General features: G+C 42.7%; 1 protein-coding gene and 1 pseudogene across 2 annotated transcripts in view; one reads left to right on the forward strand and one right to left on the reverse strand.

Annotated features, from left to right (window-relative positions):
- The window catches only part of LOC139923108 (coronin-2B-like), a 14,452-nt gene extending 4,158 nt beyond the window's left edge, over positions 1 to 10,294 (forward strand). The window contains exons 2-14 of the mRNA XM_078291811.1: positions 296 to 496; positions 1,138 to 1,254; positions 2,380 to 2,529; positions 3,950 to 4,150; positions 4,926 to 5,042; positions 5,597 to 5,701; positions 5,962 to 6,058; positions 6,295 to 6,410; positions 6,641 to 6,731; positions 6,886 to 7,046; positions 7,749 to 7,916; positions 8,225 to 8,293; positions 10,170 to 10,294. Of these exons, the coding sequence (XP_078147937.1) occupies positions 296 to 496; positions 1,138 to 1,254; positions 2,380 to 2,529; positions 3,950 to 4,150; positions 4,926 to 5,042; positions 5,597 to 5,701; positions 5,962 to 6,058; positions 6,295 to 6,410; positions 6,641 to 6,731; positions 6,886 to 7,046; positions 7,749 to 7,916; positions 8,225 to 8,293; positions 10,170 to 10,235 (1,659 nt within the window). The 3' untranslated portion in view covers positions 10,236 to 10,294. The remainder of the gene's footprint in view (positions 1 to 295; positions 497 to 1,137; positions 1,255 to 2,379; positions 2,530 to 3,949; positions 4,151 to 4,925; positions 5,043 to 5,596; positions 5,702 to 5,961; positions 6,059 to 6,294; positions 6,411 to 6,640; positions 6,732 to 6,885; positions 7,047 to 7,748; positions 7,917 to 8,224; positions 8,294 to 10,169) is intronic.
- Positions 10,295 to 10,852: 558 nt separating this feature from the next.
- Positions 10,853 to 20,409, reverse strand: LOC139923106 (acidic leucine-rich nuclear phosphoprotein 32 family member D-like; annotated as a pseudogene). The gene is made up of 8 exons (XR_013507992.1): positions 20,287 to 20,409; positions 15,702 to 15,850; positions 15,056 to 15,180; positions 14,142 to 14,328; positions 13,279 to 13,385; positions 13,023 to 13,095; positions 12,049 to 12,800; positions 10,853 to 12,008 (listed from the first exon to the last, which is right to left on the reverse strand). The product of XR_013507992.1 is annotated as an acidic leucine-rich nuclear phosphoprotein 32 family member D-like (transcript).
- Positions 20,410 to 21,587: the final 1,178 nt, after the last annotated feature.

Here is a 21,587-nt window from a genome sequence, read left to right on the forward strand (position 1 = left end):
TCTTCATGTTGCAGCTGAACTGAGCAGCATGCTAGAAAAAAATAGTGGAGGGTCGGGGGAATAATTCAAACAGTTATCAAAATTTAAATGGATGAAATATTCGTCTCCGCCCCCGAGTGCAGGATGAGTCTTCAGCAGAAAAGTGCTGTTTACTGGCCTGTAATGGTGAACAGGTGAACACTAAGTCCAGCAACATCGGGGAAAAAGGTAAAAAAAGAAAAGTTATTTTTCATTTAATTGGGTCTTTAAAAAACTTTAAATCTCCTCCGGTCCCCCCCCCCCTCTTGTCGTCCAGATGTCATGGCGTTCGTCCTTCCGCTGCTCTAAGTTTCGCCACGTCTTCGGCAAGCCGGCCACCAAGGAGCACAGCTACGACGGGCTGCCAATCACACGCAGCGTCCACGACAACCACTACTGCTCGGCCAATCCCTGCTTCATCGCCGTGGTGACCGAGTGCGCCGGGGGCGGGTCCTTTCTAGTCCTGCCGATCCATCATGTATGTAGCAGATGCATTATATGTTTATATGATGTACACTACCAGTCAAAAAAGTTTGGACACACCGCATTTTTCTTTATTTTTACTATTTTACACATTTCAGAATAATAGTAAAGACTCAAAACTATGAAATAACACAAATGGAATTATGCAGCGACCAAAAGAGTGTTAAACAAATCAAAACTATCTTATACTTTAGATTCTTTAAAGCAGCCGCCCTTTGCCTTGATGGAAAGGCAAAAGGCTTTGGAAAGAAATTCATACATAGGATCAACTTCACTATTTATATTTGTCTAAGAAACTAATTTCAAGCATTTAAGCAGAAGCCTTTAGATCAGAATGGCTTTAAGAGAATGAAAAACATAGAAGATTCAGTCAGGTGGGTCCAGACTTTTGACTGGTTATATGTAGTGTGATTGTATGAGAAACTCTATGAATGTTACAATATTCATTACATTTAAACAGTGCAAATACAGTATATCACATTAAAGCAGCTAAATGCAGGTAAAAGACAGTTTCTATGTATTTTGCCTTGCATTGTGGCAGGAGGAGACTTTCATCTTTTCAATATCTGGCTGGGTCATGAAGTCTGAAAACTTGTGCTCTCTCTCTCTCTCTTTCTCTCTCTCTCTCTCTCTCAGACAGGCCGGGTGGACCCTCAGCACCCAAGGGTGTGCGGCCACAGCGGCAGGGTGCTGGACGTCAAGTGGAATCCCTTCGACGATCACTGCGTCGCCTCGTGCTCCGAGGACTGCACTGTACGTACTGCGGTGTTCCTGAGGTGTGACCGAGTCAGCTTCGCTCGAGTCCCAAGTCAGTCTCAAGTCTTCAGGCTCAAGTCTCAAGACAAGTCTCAAGTCTAAATGTAGAACAGCAAGTCAAGTCAGAACAAATCAAGAGTCCAGTATCAATTTAACATCTTAAAGAAAACTAAATATCTAGGACTTTTCAATGCAATATGGTTTTAATAGGATAAAAACTTGGTAAGAGCATCATGAGTTTGATTTCTATAATCAGTTTCAACTTCAATAAATTCAATCATTCCATACAAATTCAGAAAACAGAATTTAAATTCAGTCGTCCGCTGGAACAAATCTCATCACTTTCAATCTGAGTCATTTACACAAACACAAGATCTCAAGTCAAGACTTTAGAAACCTTTTCAAGTCATCAAAGTACAAGTCAGAGTCAAGTCCCAAGTCACCAGAACCCAAGTCAAGTCAAGTCTCAAGTCTTCTCTTCATGCATCAAGTCAAGTCTCAAGTCTTGTCTTCAAGTCTCAAGTGATTAAAACTGGAACTCAAGTCCAAGTCAAGGACACTTGACAGGTGGTCGATTGACACCTATGTACATCTGATTGTGTGTTCCAGTGATATTATAGTTTTGTATTTTTCCTTAGTTTTTATTTTATATAGTTTTCGATTTTGATTTCAATTTCAGTTTAGTTTAGTTTTTCGTGTGGCTTTGGAAGTTTTAGTTTAGTTTTTATTTAGTTTCAGTTCTAGTTTTAGTATTTTTAGGGTTGGTATTTTTTGAAGGTATAATGATAGAAGTTCAGAACAGGGATTTTATATGTGTTTGCAACAGGTATTGTGTAATACAAATACAAATTAAAAATCTATTTACATAAAGTTCTCAATTAGCATTCAGTAAAAATGGCCAAAATTCACATAAACAAAAAGACGAAAAAACTCAAAACATTTCGCCTATATTTTTATTTCATTTTAGTTCGTTTTACATGTTGTCGAGATAGTTTTAGTTCAGTTTAATTATTTTTTTTTACAGGGTGTCGTTTATATATTTATTTCAGTTTGCAACAGTGTTTTGTAACACCTAGTTTTCGTCTCAGTTTCAGTGTGTGATAATATCCTCGGTGTGTTCAGGTGAAGATCTGGGACATCCCGGTCTGCGGCGTCCAGCAGAAACTCACCCAGGCCAGGAAGACTCTGATTGGTCACTCCAGGAGGGTGGGGCTTATCGAGTGGCATCCAACCGCCGAGGACCTGCTGCTTAGCTCCGCCTACGACTACAAGGTCAGGAGCCTGATAACTGAACGGAGTCGTCAGAAGAACAAATACATTAATACATATAGAAAGAAGGGGATAGATGGTAATATATAATAATCATAATAATTTATAATATATTATTCCATGACCTGGTTCAATTCTCAAAACTGACAGGCTGGAGGGTGGAAAATAATTTCCAGACACTTCCAGAAAAAATAATATCGCTGCCATTTTTCAAAATTATACTAATTTGCTTTATATTCTTGAAAATATCCTGTTTACTCTTAACTTAACATCAGTCACATGGACCTTACCAAAATGATTGATAGCACAAAATGAAATCATGGTGCGTTGAAGTGTAGAAGGTAACTTAAGTAGGTTATCGCTTGACAAAAGGTGGACACTTTTACAGACTGGATCCTTTATATTTTAGAGATATTGAATGGCTCCGTTCAGGTAATGATTTTTTTGCCCACAATTTGAAATAAGGACAATAAACCGATCTTTACTATCCAACAGGGGAAAATTTTGTTTGCGCTCAGGGTTAATAGAAGCAGTGACAATAAGTTATCGAGGGCATAGGTACAATCATACACTACAATACAAAATTAAGATCACATCAATAGGTTTTTCTGATTTATAAAATATACAAACTGTGGCAAGTATTCTTGATGTATTTATCATCTTAAAGGTGCAACATGTAGCATTTTAACCAATAAATCATTACCAAATTAATTTAGAAACATTAGTATAATTAAATCTGCTGGATCGCTTTACGGCACAAAACAGGAAGAGGTTCTTCTTCTGTTCTTCCAGAGCAAACGGAGCTAAAGCTGAAAGAGTTTCTGGCAGCAGATGGTGGAAGGAGGGAAAGGGAAGATGGAGAAATCACTTCCAACATGTTGATCCTCTTCAGGGAGGGGGGGCAGGAAGCAACGGGGCTGATGGGAAATGTAGTCTTAATGTGGAGAAACACTAGACCTGCTGTGAGACAGAGGAGAACAATCGACTCCACCATGCTCTCATTTGTTTACGGTAATTTTATTAAGGTATCACCAACAACTGCACAGTGATGTATTGATGCTAAAATGCTACATTTAGCACCTTTAAAGTATTGAAGAAGAATTAAAATATTGTAAATAATTAACAGTAATCAAATGACTGATTTTTAGATGCAGCAGATGGTGGAAGGAGGGAAAGGAAGATGGAGAAATCACTTCCAACATGTTGATCCTCTTCAGGGAGGGGGAGGGGGGGGCAGGAAGCAACGGGGCTGATGGGAAATGTAGTCTTAATGTGGAGAAACACTAGAACTAACAATACTACTGGAGTGAGATAGAGGAGACCAGTCGACTGCACCAGGCTCTCATCGGTTTACAGTCATTAGACCCGAGGCAGCAGTGAGTTTAGGCGAACTTACCCCTGACGTCCTCCCTCTGGGCCCCAGGTCCTCCTGTGGGACGTGTCCCAGGCGGGCGCGGTGCTCAGGTTCCCGGTGCGGGTGGTTCTGACGCCGCTCCACCACCGCTACCCGCCTGAGATGCTGCTGTCGTCCGTCAGCTTCAGCACCGACGGCGGCCGGCTGGCGGTCACGTCCAAAGACAGAAGGGTGCGAGTTCTCGACCCGCGGACAGGCAGGATACTACAGGTGTGTTTGATGTGTGTGTGTGTGTGTGTTCTTGTTCTTCTTCTATCCTTGTGAGGACGTTTTGGCCGGTCTTCACGTTTTCAAGGGGCTAGTTTAGGGTTAAGATTAGGTTTAATTATGGTAAGGGTTAAGGCTAGTGCAGGATTAAGGTTAGATTAGCTGGATTAGGAGTTGGTTAGGGTTACAGGTTAGAGAATGAATGTAGTCAATGAAGGTTCTCACAAGTATAGTAATACAAACGTGTGATTTTTTTTTTGTGTGTGTGTGTGTGTGTAAAGCATTTAAAGCAGTTTATTTTTATATAGTTTTCAATTTTGATTTCAATTTCAGTTTAGTTTTAGTTAGATTTCCGTGTGGCTTTGGTAGTTTTAGTTAAGTTTTTATTTAGTTTCAGTTCTAATTTTAGTATTTTTAGTGCTGCTATTTTTTGAAAGTATAATGTGTGTGTGTGTGTGTGTGTGTGTGTGTGTGTGTGTGTAAAGCACCAACAGTGCTTTACTGGACCTGTTGGTCATTTTCCTTCCTGTAATGCCTCTGTGTTTGTGCATGTGTGTGTGTGTGGGGGTTCGAGGGTAAATATACATTTTGGATTTTTCATTAGTGTTTATTTTTATATAGTTTTCAATTTTGATTTCAATTTCAGTTTAGTTTTAGTTAGATTTTCGTGTGGCTTTGGTAGTTTTAGTTAAGTTTTTATTTAGTTTCAGTTCTAATTTTAGTATTTTTAGGGCTGCTATATTTTGAAAGTGTAATGTGTGTGTGTGTCTCTCTCTAGGCGTCCAGCAGTAAGTCCCATAGAGCCAGTAAGGTTTTGTATATCGGAGGGTTGAAGATGCTTCTCTCCACTGGAAGCTCGCCCTGGAACCACAGACAGATCGCTCTGTGGGACCCGGTGAGACACAGAAGAAAGATTTATTTATATCCACATGAATACAAAAGCATACAAAGGACACAGCACGGCAGGTCGAAAGATAACAGACAGGATCCGCTTCATGGGTATAAAAAGCAACGCCTCCTCCATATTGAGCGGCTACCGATGACAGCAGATACTGAACAACACCTCGCTAACTGCTTGGCCCTTCTCTTAGCATGAGCATGACTGTCAGGAAGCCAGATGGAAAGATTAAGCTTAGTTGGTAAAACCTGTAATCTTGCTTTTACAGTGAAGATGATAATGCTCTCATCTATAGCTACACTTTTACACTTTTTAACTAAATCTGCAGCAGGGAGACATGCTAGCTTCCCTTGAAGTTTCAACTCAGTCCAGCGTTGCCGTTGTCTCTGTTGTTGCGCCCTCAAGAGGCGACCTCACACACACACACACACACACACACACAAATGCTTGCATCTTGCATACACACGTGCAACAGGTAACACACACAGATACGCAGCCATATAGTATATGTATATCTGTCTTTGTGTGTGTGTGTGTGTGTGTGTGTTCAGGACGACCTATCAGAGCCTCTGTATGAGGAGGATTTGGACGGGTCTGCAGGAGTTCTCTTCCCGTTCTACGACCCAGACACACACATGCTCTACCTGGCTGGCAAGGTAATACAACACACACACACACACACACACACACACAACTTCCAATGAGTGGCCTACAGTTTGTTTTCTTTGGTCTGAACCGTCCTGGGAAACTTAAGAAAAGGAGGAAACGCTCCAGAAGTCCAGATGAGAACATACTTGTTGTGAACGCTCCCTTACATTCCCACATCACCAACATTATTATAAGCAGCGGAGAGTAAGGAGGTCAAGGGTCAGTATGAGCGTTATAAGACATCCTGTGATGTGTTTCCGTCCTCCAGGGAGACGGGAACATCAGGTACTACGAGCTGAGCGCTGAGAAACCTTACATCAGCTTCCTGACTGAGTACAGGTCACTACTGCCACAGAAAGGACTGGGTGAGCTGGACAATATATTTATATATTAATATAATATATAACAGACAATATTTACACTTTCAAGAGACCAACCTCAGCTAGCTGTCCCACTACTTACGCTTTAAAAAGTCAGATTTTAGCTCCCTGTCCCAATACTTCTGTGTTAAAAAGAGCATCTTTAACTCTTATGTCCCAATGCTCCCACTACTGACTGTATATCTTCTGTTACATGTGACCCCGACCTCTGACCTCTCCAGGGGTGATGCCAAAGCGCGGCCTGGACGTGAACGCCTGTGAGGTTTTCCGATTTTACCGTCTGATCGCCATCAAAGACCTGGTGGAGCCACTGTCCATGATAGTGCCACGAAAGGAGGTTTGGGTGGAGAGAGAGAGAGAGAGAGAGAGAGGGAGAGAGAGAGAGAGAGAGAGAAAACATTTCTACCTCATCTCGCTGGCTCTTCTTTACCTTGTTCTTATGTCTCATACATGATCAGGAAAGAAAGAAAGAAAGAAAGAAAGAAAGAAAGAAAGAAAGAAAGAAAGAAAGAAAGAAAGTGGAAAGGAGGACGAGACTAATTGTGGTGTTTTTGTCTCTTCTAACAGTCGGACATTTTCCAAGAGGACCTGTATCCGATGACAGCAGGAAACCAGGCGGCCATGACGGCTCAGGAGTGGCTCTCTGGGGTCAACAGAGGTCAGTAACGCATTACTGCCCGGAACCAAAATGGCTGACAGATGCGCTTCAGGCCTCCAGTTTCTCTCAATGACCCACCCAAACCATAGCGGCCTTTCCCGCTGTAATTTAAACCAAACGTCTTTCTCTTGTCTCTTGTGTCTCTCTCCGCCAGGCCCGGTGCTGATGTCCCTGAAGCCCGGGACTAGAGTAGCCAACCCTTACCCAGAAACCCCTCCTGACAAGGGGCTGGCGAGGCAGCTGAGCTCCCTGAGGTTCCAGACGGGCCCGGCTGGCGGCGCGGTGGCCGGGACAGGGCTGGGCTTAATGGAGGAGGTGAAGGATATATTCAGTTACCCATTTACATCAAAATCATTTGCATTCCTCACTGAAACCAGAGGACACCAGCGGGCAGCAGGGTGGCTTAGACAGACACCGGGGTTCGGCTCAAGCCCTCGTGTCGGTAAAAACCCGCCCTGCTGAAGTGTCCTTGAGCAAGACACTGAAGAAGAAATGGAAGAACAGGATGACATTTTCTTTACTACAACTTGGAAGTATTCACATTTTTAACTCTTTAAAAACATTGATGGATTTGATGTTTGCTACCAGTGTTGACGCCACAGAACTTGAATGGATAGAACGGTCTTTCCCATTCAAATCAATGCTCCTGGATGGTCGGAGCGGCGGCCATTTTTATGTGTACCGTTCCATAATATAAAACATCCTTGGTACCGTTGGCGTAGACGCCATTTTTTGGTGTACTAGACAAAATACCACAGAAAACAGTGGAAAGACCGCTCTATCTATTCAAGTTCTGTGGTTGACACACTTCCGCAATTAGGAGATACAGGAGCAGACGTAAAATTCCCACGTCATACTTGTAATCACCACTAGGAGGCCGACGTGAACGATTTCTCCCGGTTGGCAGGTCGTGTTCACAGTAAATCCTATGATGTGAACGCGGCATAAGCCCCGGCTAGCCGTTTGGCCCTGCGGCGGAAACCAGACGACTGTCCCTCCCTCTTCCCCCTCTCCCAGGCTTTCCTCCGGGAGCAGCTGGCCTACCAGGACGCCAAATACCCGAGGGAGGTGAGCGATCTGTCGGGCTGGCAGCCGGACGAGACGCAGGCTCCGCCCTGGGCCTACTGCTGCACGCCGCACTGCTGCGAGCCCGCGGAGAGGCCGCCGCCGAGGACCGAGAGCGAGGTGGGAGGACAGTGTGTGTGTGTGTGTGTGTCCTGATCATCTGCATTTGAGCTAAAACATCAAGCAACTGGTTGTGTTGCCTTGTGGGAACGCATCTCCATTTCCCATTTCTCATTTCCCGGTTCATTGCCTTTGTTTACATCTCCGTGCCAACATCTTGAGGTCAACTCGACCCGTTTATTTACTTGTTTGTCATTTAGTGAAACAAATCCCCATGTCCTGCCAATAAATAAACTTATTTGAATTTGACTGTGTGTGTATTGGGAGTGTGTGAGTGTGTATAATATGTGTGTATCTCTGTATTTCAGCTCTTGCAAGCATTTTACAGACAGCAGGAGGAGATCAGAGGACTGAGAGAGCAACTCAACCAGAAAGACGTTAGTACACACACACACACACACACACACACACACACACACAGTCAGCCAACACAATGGATTACCTTCTAAATTCAAAACCACCAGGCTTTGCCTCATTAAATATGGGTAACTTGAGGAAAACCGTTAATCATGTAAACTAAAACATGTTGTGCCCCATGAATGATGCAGGCAGCCTTTGGGCCAATCAGTAACAAGACGCATCATCCTGTTTTCGTGTCATCAAAATGGTCAAATTTAACGATATCGGCATATCAGTCAAACTCTAATGTGAGGTCCTGCACCAGTGTGTCAGCTGTGTGTTGTGTTAAAGGTGCAGTAGGTAACTTTTATGGATAAACATTTATTTAGAAGTAAATATTATTCCTTTATTTAAATCTCGGGTTACACTGAGGGATGAACCCTCATTTACAGTGCAGAATAGACTGATTTAGTGTTGGGAGGGTACTGATTTTCAAAGTCCTTTCAGCTCGCAGTAATAAAAAAAGTAATAAAGTAAATTGCCGTGTTTGGGACGAGCAGGATAACGATACGATGTCAGAATCTCAGAAACAGCGGTCGCCCCGTTCCTCTGCTGTTCCCCAAAGCAATTTCAAATGTGAAATGTGCGGAAACCCATCCGACCAATGAGGAAGAAGTCTGAGGCAGAAGGCGGGACGCCGGCCTGTCAATCACTCCTGTCACTCACTAGGAGGTAGGGTTGTCAAAAGTATCGATACTTCGATAAGTATCGATACTAAAAATTTGAAACGGATACAATACTCGTTTGCAACAGTATCGATACCAGCAGTGCTTTCTCTTAATGAAAAATCAAACATATTATTTCTCCGCCTCCATTAGCCACACACACACACACACACACTCACTCACTCCGCACCCCACAGCCCCTCCTCTCACTAGCAGTCAGCAAACGATGCTACAGAGCGGTGCTGATGAAGGGGGGGAACACGTCAAACTTGGCGAAGCACCTTAAGGACCGACACGCCGGTCTATATAAAGAACTTCGAGAGGTTAGAGGAAGCTCCCGTTTCAACATCACTGAAGCATTAAACATTTATCATAAACGTTAACGTACCCTGCACATTAGCCGTTTTATCAAGTAGGTTTGCCAGATGCCCGGTTTTCGACCGGACTGTCCGGTTTTCAGATGCATCGTCCCGGGCCGGTCAGAAGGCTCGACCGGACGCTGAAATGTCCGATTAAAATCATTCTGTCAATAATAATCCACTAACTCTACCCCTGCTGATTTTTCCCTATCATTGGTGGGTATCTGTTGCTTCAACAAGCTAAAAGCGTTCTGATTGGCTGATGACTAGAGGGGTAATCTGTTGTGTAAGTGCAAAGTTTTGAATGAGTTTTATCGGGCCTACGTTATGGAGAAGCGTCCGTCCGTCTGTCTCGTTTGCACCGGGATTTCCCGCTGCGTTGTCGGATATTAAGGGACTAGTTTGGGTCTCTTGTGTTTTTTGCTTAGTTGCTCACAGTCTGTGCTGCAGAGGCCAGGAAGCAATATGATGTTTCACATGCTTGTGCAGTATAAGCTCACTCCCCTCAATAAAAAAAGAGCAAATCATGACGGCGATCGACACCTGTCAATCAAAAATGTGTTGTTTGATCTCACACAACTTTAAAATATTGTTTTCATGTTAAAAATATATTTTAACATGAAAACAATATTTATTTTAAAGTGTGGAGGGCGGGTCGTTTCTTTCCCCTCCCGAATGAACTACAGCAGCTTTAACCAAGTCAGATTCCTTTAATGCAGTTTTTATATTTGGGTCACAGAAGTGACTCTGTGTGTGTGTGTGTGTGTGTGTGTGTGTGTGTGTGTGTGTGTGTGTGTGTGTGTGTGTGTGTGTGTGTGTCTGCTCTGCAGGTGAGGATCACTCAGCTGGAGCTGGAGATTAAAAACACCAGAAACAACATGAGGGCGACCTTCTGACGCAGCCAATCAGCTCGCACCGTTAAATCGACACTTCAACCAACAGAAACACAGCTACTTCCAACTGATCGCCACTGATCATTATGATTGACCAATAAAAACTCTCATCTCTCATCACACTTTTCTCTTTTTGAGAATGTAAATTTATACTGTAATAACTCATTTCTCCCTGTAGGGAAATCTTACTGATATTTGGTCGCATCTGTGTTAAAATTTTACAATTTTATGGTTGAATATCTGAACTTGAATGTCTCATGTCTGGTTTAGACCATCTACAAATATTAGTTGAGACTTCTGCAGTTAGGAAACTTATGTATTATTCCTTATAAATAAATAACTAGATCTATCCAGCAGCCAAGCTTGACGATCAAATGTTAAAATTGCAAAAAATAATGAAAAAATTACTCAAACATGGATGTGCATCTGTTTTCCAGAAACACAATTTTCTAATTTCAGACATGACTTGACTGTAGGAATCGACAATGATCGAGACTGAAGGCACCAAGTCACTCCCGAGAAGCAGAATGGGAAAAAAAAAAAACGGATTTACCAAAAAAATAAAATAAAACATCAGCAAGTTTCAGGGAGACAAAAGACAAGGGAGTAGAAGCCAGGAGCAAAATGTTAAGATTTTATTTACAAAGTCCATTTTTGTATGTTTTTTTTTTTTGTTTGTTTTTCCTTTAACTTACAGAAAGTAAAAAAAAAAAAAAAAAATAAAGAAAACCACAACTAGTCAGTGTAATTGGAAAGGGAACAATTGGTCTCTCTCCGCAAATGAGGGGGGAGAGAGAGAGAGAGGGGGAGAGAGAGAGAGAAAGAGAGAGAGAGAGAGGGGAAAAGAGTTAATCGGAGAGAAGAAGAAGAGAGAGAGAGACCGCCCCCTTAATAACCATACAAAAACAACAAAACAAACAAAATTCCTCTGAAAAAATATTTCTTTTAAAAAGCTCTGTTGGCAAAAAAGAGAAGACGGCCGCCCCGCGCTGAGCCTCGGGGGAAATCGGATGTTTTTCGCCACGGAGACTGCCGATGACATCACAGAACCCTCACCCCCCCCCACCTGCATTCCCCCCCCTAATATCGGGCGCACGGTGATGACATCGCAGTCGCCGGTTCAGTCCCACAGTGATGACGTCAGAGAAGGGAGGGAGAGGTGGGGATGAACCCACAAAACACCTGACTGGCGGGGAGGGGGAGGGGCAACTCAAGTCCTTGCAGAAGGGAAGGAAGGAAGGAAGGAAGGAAGGAAGGAAGGAAGGAAGGAAGGGAGGAAGGAAGGAAGGAAGGAGGGAAAAGGAGGAAAGAAGGGTTTGGGGTAGGCTGCATTCCAAAGTGCCGGAGTCCTTGTTCGTTTCCTTTGACAGACATTAACCAAAAATGCAAAATCTTGATTCTGCTGCGGGTTGCGACAGCAGGAGGGTCCGAATCTAATTTAAACCACTCGAGTGTCCGTTTGTCCTCATTAATATGCAAATTTATGCAGCAAGTTGCTCCAAAATCTCATCAGATCATCTGCTCTGTAGGGGGGGGGGGGGGGGGGGGCCTGTGGCGTCCGGATGAAGTTTCTATTATTTATATTTATTTATTTCGGCATAATGTCCCCACAAAACCATGTAGGCGGGACATAAAAATGCTGTAAAATTTTCTCAGAAATGTAAACATTTTTTGAAATGAAAACGATTTACATTGATCACAAAATGCCTCTTCCATACACATTCACCCCTTTTTTTCAGATGCAACACCGCAGTTCATAACCAAATCTGAATATGACTATTAAATGACTGACTATTAAATCATCAATTCAGCCGACACATTTTTAAACCCTGAGAATTTCATCCTTCCCGCAGATGTTAATACAAGAAGTCACTTGCGCCGCTTAAATGTCCTGCCATTTCTTCCTCATTAATATGCAAATTTATGCAGCAACGTGCTCCAAAATCTCGTCAGATCCGTCTCATCTATAGGGGGAACCTGTGGTGTCGAGTATGAAGTTTCTATTCTGTGTTGTTCTGTTATTATGCTCTAAAAAAAAATGTAAAATGTAATAATTATGTCAAGTTTTTGTAGGCGACTTATTACATTAATGGGAAATTTATTAAGTTAACAGGATTATTACACTATTTGATGGCAATTATTATTACGTTAAGGGTTTATTACATTAATAGGAAGCCATTAGCAGTTGTAAGTAGCATCCTATCATGAAGAAATGGGAACTAATACGGCCTCTAAGAATATGCCAGATCTGAGATGAAGGAAAAAAAAACAAACACGAACAACCCCTGCTCGGCTTTTCAGATCTGCGAGGGGGAACCGACAAGGGAACAACGGAAGGGGAGCAGTTTAAGAAATGGAACGCAGCCCAGGAGTCGACCGAGGGGGGGAGAAAGGGGTAAAGAGGGTCGTGGAAGGGGTGTGGGGAGGGTGGGGGGGCGGGGGGCAGGGGTCACCGGGCTGGAGGTCAGAGGTTGCAGGGTCTTTGTGGGTCTTAATCGTCGTCTTCGTCATCCTCGTCTTCTGGGTCCCTCTTCCTCTTCTCTCCTTTGGCCGGAGACAAGTCCTCATCTGGAGAGGAGGGGAGGGGAGAGGAGAGGAGGGGGGGTTAGAGGTTTTTATTTTTATTTTCAAGATCCCATATTCTCCCCCCAGGCCTAATGCGATGACAAAAATCATACGAGAAAAGAGAAAATAAGATTTAAAAAAAAAAAAAAAAAAAAAAAGGGAAAACAATGGGCAAAAACGCGAAAAATAAAGTACAGAAAAATGTGGAGCCGCACTGTCACCAACCTTCATCTTCGTCTTCTTCGTCCTCATCCTCTTCGTCGTCCTCGCTGTCCACGTCTCCGTTCACCTCTCCGTCCTACGAGAGAGAGAGAGAGAGAGAGAGAGAGAGAGAGAGAGAGAGAGAGAGAGAGAGAGAGAGAGAGAGAGAGAGAGAGAGAGAGAGAGAGAGAGAGAGAGAGAGAGACAGAGAGATAAGTCTAAAGTTCTCATCCATCCAAGTGATTTTGTGTGAGTGAAAGCCAAGAAACCCCCGACTGACCTCATCGTCTCCGCTGTCGTCGTCATCGTCCTCCTCTTCGGCCACAACGTCCTCTTCGTCCTCCTCCTCCTCTTCCTCAAAGTCCTCCGACTCGCCCTCCTCTCCTTCTGGAGTACAGGAACACGATGAAGTTAGGAGGAAAATTATTGAAAAAGCTGCTCTGAGGAAAAAGCCACCAAAACGCCCCCTGCCCTCGTCTTCCCTTCAGATCTCTAATGCGGATCCTGAAAATTGGGAACCGCTGTGGCAGAAAACACCAGAGGAGTAGAGACGTGATTATCTGTCTCTGTATCTGTTCAACCAACAAAATTATCTGTCTCTGTATCTGTTCAACCAACAAAATTATCTGTCTCTGTCTTCGGATTTACATGCCAATCATGGCTTTTTTTTCCTCCTCCGAATAATAACGAGCAGAGAAGAAATGTGTTTCCATCGCATTATTTGTGCTTTCCCGAACAACGTATTCGGATTCATCCCTAGAAAACACAGAAGGTGACAAATCTTTTCAACTTTCTGGGTAAGAAAAATAAAATCGTACGGTAACCCTCTTCTCTCCCTTTTTAGTGACTTTCAAGGTCTTGTTTTGTGAAATTCAAGGACTCAAAACCGGCCTCTTTTTGGGTAAAATGTGACATTGGTAAAAATGGAGGCCCAATTTTTCACTCCTGATCTTGTCAAGTCAAGAAGTCCTGGTGAAATCCTTCGTTTTCAAACTGCTGCTATATCAATGCAAATACATGTCTATTTTCTAGTTTGTTGTTCAGTCACAACAAGGAAACAAACTCAAGCTCAGAGTTCGTTTTGTTTAGTTTTTAGTTTCGTCTTTTTTCGAGTACTTCAGCCGTTTGGCGCTGAACTCTCACCTTCGTCGTCCTCGTCCTCGACTCCGTCCCCCTCTCCGTCGGAGTCCGAGGCCTCGCAGTCGTCGATGTCGTAGCCGTCCAGGTAGGTGAGCTGGGGGAGGAGCTTGAAGATGGACTCTCTGTAGTCGGCCAGGTTGGTCACCTCGCAGTTGAACAGGTCTAGGCTCTTCAGCTGGGGAAGCTTTTTCTGATGGGGAGAAGATTAAAACCAAAGTATTATTTAATCTATAATGTGTTGGGATCACCCACCTTTCCACTAATGAAATTACAAAACTCTTTCCATAACCCCTTTTTTTTATTTTTTATGAGACTGAAGTAACCATCAACTAGACTAACTTTAACCATTAGTTTGTTTCTCACTTTAAAATCAAGGATCATAATATTATTTTCAACCAACAATATTTTCCTCTAACTGGGAACCAGCTGCAGCTTTCTGTCACATTTGACAGTATTCAAGAAAAAAAAATAAAAAAATCAGTAACTTCAAATAAAATCTCTTGAAATTTCAGAGAATAAACTAAATTTCAGAGATTTAAGTCAGAAATTTGCAAGAAAAAAACCTCAGAAATGTGTGGAAAAAAAACATTTCTGAGATTTGTGTTTTTTTCTTGCCATTTTCTGACTTTAATCTCAAAATTTTAATTTGAATAAACATTTTTTCTGAGTATTAGCCCCATCGACCCGAATGCGGTAAAAAAAAAAAAAAAAAAAAAAATCACATACAATAGCCCTAAAACAGCAATATTCCGATATAAATCAATATTGAAAAACATCGATTGTTGTGATATTGATTTCAGCCGTATCGCCCAGCTCTCCTTACCAGACAATATTTTAGCAGTTAACCTAGATATTTAGGATACGACTTCGAAAAAAAACCAAACAAAACAATTCAGTAAAAAGGTGTTAAACTCCACCCACAGGGGCTCCAGGGTGCTGATGTCTTTGAACTTGTTCCCGCTGAGTTGAGGTGCGTTAGGTTCACCAACCGCTCCGCCAGGACCTCCAGACCCCCCGATATCCTGTTGTCACTCAACTCCAACTAGAGAGAGAGAGAGAGAGAGAGAGAGAGAAGAGAGAGAGAGAGAGAAGAGAGAGAGAGAGAGAGAGAGAGAGAGAGAGAGAGAGAGAGAGAGAGAGAGAGAGAGAGAGAGAGAGAGAGAGAGAGAGAGAGAGAGAGAGAGAGAGAGAGAGAGAGAGAGAGAGAGGAGAGAGAGAGAGAGAGATTCGTCAGTGTCCATTCAGCCAATCAAGCAGCTCCGTTATGAGCAAAGCTTCCCGGGATTCGGGTGCGTTTGATTCCCTTACCTTTTTGAGTTTGTCCAATTCGGGTGCGTTTGATTCCCTTACCCTTTTTGAGTTTGTCCAATTCGGGCGCGTTTGATTCCCTACCCTTTTGAGTTTGTCCAATTCGGGTGCGTTTGATTCCCTTACCCTTTTTGAGTTTGTCCAGTTTGGGTGCGTTTGATTCCCTTACCTTTTTGAGTTTGTCCAGTTTGGGTGCGTTTGATTCCCTTACCCTTTTTGAGTTTGTCCAGTTTGGGTGCGTTTGATTCCCCTCACCTTTTTGAGTTTGTCCAGTTTGGGTATGTCCGATACGCTGACCAGGCCGACGTTGATGAGGCTGAGCAGCTCCAGGTTTACGAACTCCTCTGTGATTCCCTCGATCTCCCCTCGCTGGAGCGACAGTTATCCAGAACCAACTCCTGGACCTGCAGAGGAGGAGAGACGGCATGTGAAGAAACCACGGTGGAGCTTAACGGGTTCAGCAAGGCACCGACGCTGCCCGGGGGGTTAGGGGTTCAACTCCCTGTGGAGGCTCAATGGGGGCGGAGCAAGGCACCAACGTGTTCTTTGGTGGTTAAATCACTCGGGGCCGCCACGCTGGCTGCTAACTTATTTCAGTCTTTGATCTTTGCTCATGTTTGTGCTGAAATTTTGTCCCTGCTGGCCACCGTTCTCTCTCTCTCTCTCTGACTGTGAGCCAATCAAATCACAGCAAAAACTGTGGCAGCATTCGCGTCTGAACTTCTTGGATAGTTAACTAGACTAACAGATGAAATTTAACATTAAAAAAACCCCTACACAAAACAGGTGATTTAAGTTTCAAATTAAAACTAAACCTGCTTTTCTCCATTGATTTTTTTTTTTCCACACAGTACTGATTCTACACATGAAACTGCATTGAAAACAGGAGGATGACACATTTCTACGAAAAATGTAAAATACTTATTTTGGGCGGGTAGAAATGATTCTTGGCATGGATATTTATCTTTTGGTTAATTTCACACACTTCTGCCAGGATTAACTGCCGCGGTAAAACACCGTCCGCATGTTGTTTTTAAAGAGAGAGATGGCAGTTAGAGAGACGAGTCCCGAGGCCGGAGGAGGAGCCGGAGAGGATTTTAGTCAGAGATAAAGAGAGAGAGAGAGAGAGAGAAGTGTTGAAGAAACCAACTTCTGAACCTGTTTGAGAAGAAGAAATTCAGAGCTGAGCAGTAAACAACGAAATGCTACCGCCTCGTTTCTTTGTGTGAGTGAGAGAGAGAGAGAGTGAGAGAGTGAGAGTGAGAGAGAGAGAGAGAGAGTGAGTGAGTGTGAGTGCGAGAGTGAGTGAGAGTGAGTGAGTGAGTGAGAGAGAAGAGTGAGAGTGAGTGAGTGAGTGAGTGTGAGAGAGTGAGAGAGAGAGTGAGTGTACTATGAATATTCATCGTTTTAGTCATTTATCAAATAAAAACACCAAACATTTGCTGGTTACAGCTTCAAAAACTCTAATATTTGCTGCTTCTCTCCATTTATAAATTAATATAATATCATTAAATGAATAGGTTTTTTTGGGGGGCATTTTCTATACAAAATGATTAATAAAAAAATGACTGAGTAGATGAATTAAAAAAGAAAATAGTCGTTAGCTGTAGCCTTAAATATTTTGAAAACTAAATCAAAATCCAAAACCTTCCATAAATTGTTTTGGTTTTTTTGGGGATTTTTTTTTTTAAAGTGGCGGCGCTGATCACGTGACTCGCCATCTGCCGCCGTGCGACACACTCTGCTCCTACACAAGTTTCGATTTCAAAAATCACATCACTGTTTCTACACTTAAAAATCTTGATTTGGGGTTTTTGGGGCGTCGCTGTGACTCACGCAGATTAAACTGCCGCCTTGTTCTGTAGACGAACATTATTCTTCACGGTGACAGATATCAGAACGTGAGAGATGACTGGACGTCTGAACACTTTAAATACTGCAGTCGCACGCACATCGGGACAGAATATCAACATTTTTACATACATTTTCAAAGCTTTTTAGGCAATTCCAAACTTATCTAAACCTGGAAACGGACCAAATTCTTTTTACATTTCCAGACTTGTGCAGGAACCCTGAAACGCAGCACAGCGTTTCCCAGAGCGACTTACAACTTCTTTAAAAGCGTTTACATCGGCTCCATCTTGCTTCTCACACACAAGCCCCCCCCCCCCCCCCAATTTTCCCAGCTGGTGCAGGGATTTGAACCGGCAACCTTTGGGTCTCTAACCTTCTGGAAACTACGGAGAGAAACGTGTCGTGCTGAGAAAAGGTTTGGAGAAATACCTTCGAGTTAAAAATGTGAGTAACATAGCTCAGTGTTTCCTCTGGCAGCAAGAAAAACAGAGCTGAAACAATTAGTTGGAAATTAATTGATTATAATTCTGATAACCTATTAATCGCTTTAGTCAATTATCAAGTAAAAATACCAAACATTTGCTGGTTGCAGCTTCGCAAATGTGAAGATTTGCTGCTTTTCTCTGTTTTATATCTTTATAAAATGAATACTTTGGGGGTTTTTTTTGGCTGCTGGTCAGACTGAGGAAGACATTTGAAGAATCAGAGTTGCAGCTTTTCTGCGTACGGCAACCAAAGTATTTAAGAATCACTTTGGGCTCGGGTGACTTGTGATGGGCATTTGGCATTATTTTTGACACTTTATAGACTAAATGATCAATTAATCGAAGAAGAAAAAAGAACAATCATCGAATTAATTGATAATGACAATCATTTGTTGCAGCCGTAAAGAAAACCATCACAACTACTAGAAGAAACGGGGAATTAAAAGAACAGTAGAATCCGGATTGATCATTTTTAGTGATCAAAGAACCTGCAGCAGAACTATAACTAGGACCCAAAAAAAAAAAAAAGGGGCCGACCATGTGGAGCCAAAATTTAAAAACTTCCCCCAAAAAATTCAACTGCTACATGAATGACAGAAGAAGAGCTGCGACCAAACCGAAAAGACTTTCACTAGCTTTGGTTTCGGTGCCACACGCCGACTCTGAAACTAACGCCCGCCAAGCGCCTAATGCTGGTAAAAAAAAATTGTCAAGTAAGCGCCAACCGCCGCACAGGCCGGACATTTGAACGCCTCGCCTATACAGTGATGATGCAGCCATGATGAACTACAACGCACCTGATTCTATACGCAAAAACATTTCTATTTAAAAAAAAAAATATGTTGAATAATTACTTTGGCCGTTGGGTCTTAAAGCTGTTTCATGCAGGATTATTTGTAATATATCAATGTAATAGAGAATGTCTCAGTAACTGGTCAGGCTTCTTACAAGGAATCTGTAACTAGTAATAGATTCCTTTGTTTCTTTAATTATGGACTGGGACCGAAAGGCTTGAAGGAATGCAATGTTATGTAATGTGATACTTCATTTACCCCTATAATCTGAGAACCCCCCCCCCCCCCCCCCCCCGGGAGGTCAGAGGTCAAGGTCAGGTAAACCACAGCACCCTGGAGCTGGTAGGGGTTCAGTGTCTGGCTCAAGGACACTTCGGCGGATTGCCAACACAGGAGCTTGATCCCACATAATTCAGCTGAAACTCGCTCTGTTCCCGCCCTCGTTGAAAACTTGGACTAAACTGATCATTTGGCCCCCAGATCAGAAAGGTTTATTGCCTCCTGTCTTGAGTGGAAAGGGGTCAAGCGGTGTTTCATATTGGAACTGGTCCTGACTGAGGCGCTGTTTGTAAACTCCCAACACACGTGACGATGCTAACGTTAGCCCACAAGCTAACATCCCGTAAACAACCCCTCGCTATTCTCTAACGTTTTGTCCCTGCCGATGAACTTGCGTGTGAACCAGACGATACACGAGTTCGTCCCGGGTGGTTTTGGTGGCTAACAGACGTTGGCGTTGCTGAATAAAGGCCTGAGAGAGAGCCATTTTGGCTAGCTAGCGTTAGCATGCCGCTGGCTACGCGCCCTTAGCACGGCTATGGAGACGGGCTCCGACTAATCTCTGGAGCGGTGGCAATATGAACAACGTCACATGGAAATTTGACCAAACTAACTAAATATTTGCGAAATTATATCGGCGTCGTCGATGAGTTATAATCAGATAGAAACGAAACGATTTTTTAAGCTACTAAACATAACCCGCACACTGATATGATGCATATTCTACTATCGGCGAGTACTGGGTGATAATGCCATTTCATAACCAGTCACTTTCATCGTCATCGTTAGGTTGCGTTGTTGGCATTTTACTCCTACTTGCATTTTAAAAGCGGTACTCAAAGCAGCCGACACGTTTAAAATCACAATTTGAGGCATTCTGAGTGCAAGTGATCATACACAATAAAATGTGAATCATTTTTTAAACTTTGGACCCATTTCGGCCCAGACATTAGCCAGGCCCCAGGAGACAAGGAGGTGTATTTCAGCGCCCATGCATGCAGGGCGTCCGCAAGTTGCATCAAGTCTGATTTCCGACATAACGAGAGCGTTTTAACTGCCAGTTACGATCAAATATAAGATTAATTTCACAACTTAAATAAACGTGAGAATGAAAACAACAGCCCTCCTGTCGGGATATAACGTTATAGCGTTAGGTCTGCGTGACTGGGCTTATTTCCCAACGGAAAAATAACCAAACCAGACCTGCGACACTGAATTTAAGCCTTAAAGTGGTTTACTTAGCTGTGTCCAAGACCCCCTCTACCTTGGGGTTTAGATGAAACAAATTCAAGGCATCTTAGTAGTTTTCTGGACCTGCAGACACCCTGCCATGTGCTCGCCACCCCCTCTTCCCCCGGACAGGCAAGTTTACATCGCAGCGTCTCTAAAAACAAAAAAAACAACAACAAAACAAATCCGGTTACTTACATCTACCGGCGACCTGTGCCGCAGCTCTAAGGAAACCCGCCTTTTCATGTCCATTTTCCTCTAATTTCTTCCTGTGTCGGGTCTCGGCGCAAACTTGTTTCTCCTCGTTTCTCTCTTCACTATCAATGCGGAACCAGTGTGAAGCTAGCAGGAATAAAGAACTAGAACTTCCGGTTTCCACTTTCAAAATAAAACCCTCAGCTGAATCTTTAACGAGGCATATTTTTTCTTGTATCGGTTTACGCCTGCAATTTCACTCCACATTTAATTAATCAGTTAAGCGAATTATTTTGAGAGGAAGTTTGTTGTTCTCTATATCAAATAACGAATCTATTCTTATTTTCTAAAGATGGCAAATGTTGTGCTTTTATTTTGAAGGCAGAATCGTTAAACTTCCGCTCGTGCTCTAGCTATCTCCGGCCAGCTTGACGCAGCTCAAATATGAGTGAGGCGGTCTTGTGTTCAGTGTGTGTGCGCGCGCGCGTGTGTGGTTGTGTGCGCGCGCGCGTGTGTGGTTGTGTGTGTGTGTTTGTGAAAAGTAGGTCAAGCAAACTGCTACTTTCAAGTACTCTAAAAAATATCAGAATTTTTAAACCAAGCCACATGGACGACCCAACAAAGTGATGCCGTAAATACGATTGATAAAATCTGATTTTCTGTGATATGGGTTCCTGAAGTTCCCGAAGCATCCAGGGTTCACCCAGTAAAATTTAAAAACAGTTTAATTTCTATATTATTTCACTCACTAGAGGTCAGCACGATGGAAAAATGCACACGGATGACTGTTTGGATCATATTTTTCACTTGACAGGGAGTTATAGTATAGGCAGTTATATAAGTCTACACTAAACCATAAATAACAAAAAATCTTCTCAAATGGGGGTTCCTTCAGACAAAATCTTATCAAAAATCTTGTGAACCCTGTTGATGTGACGTTTAAGAGACAGAGAGAACGGGATATGTGTCAAGAAATGATGATGATAAAGTAATGCAAGTTATACATCTGTAATTTTTAATTCGTTCATTTCTGCATACCTACACGTTGTCCTCTTGGTCTGGAAGACACAGCTGCTGTAAATACAACACAATTGATATCTAATATAAAAAAAAACAGTAAAAAAACAACTGCTTTTATCGCTTAATTTATGATATAAAACATAACTATATATATATATATACATATAAACACGTTTTTCACAGGGTCGATTCGATTTTATTTTCATCTTCAACCCAAACCAACCCCCTCAAAATTCAGAAGCTGGAGTTTACGAGCAGCATTTGAAGGCAGCAGCCGGTGGTTT

This window comes from Centroberyx gerrardi, chromosome 23 (assembly GCF_048128805.1).
Source record: "Centroberyx gerrardi isolate f3 chromosome 23, fCenGer3.hap1.cur.20231027, whole genome shotgun sequence".
NCBI lineage: Eukaryota > Metazoa > Chordata > Actinopteri > Beryciformes > Berycidae > Centroberyx > Centroberyx gerrardi.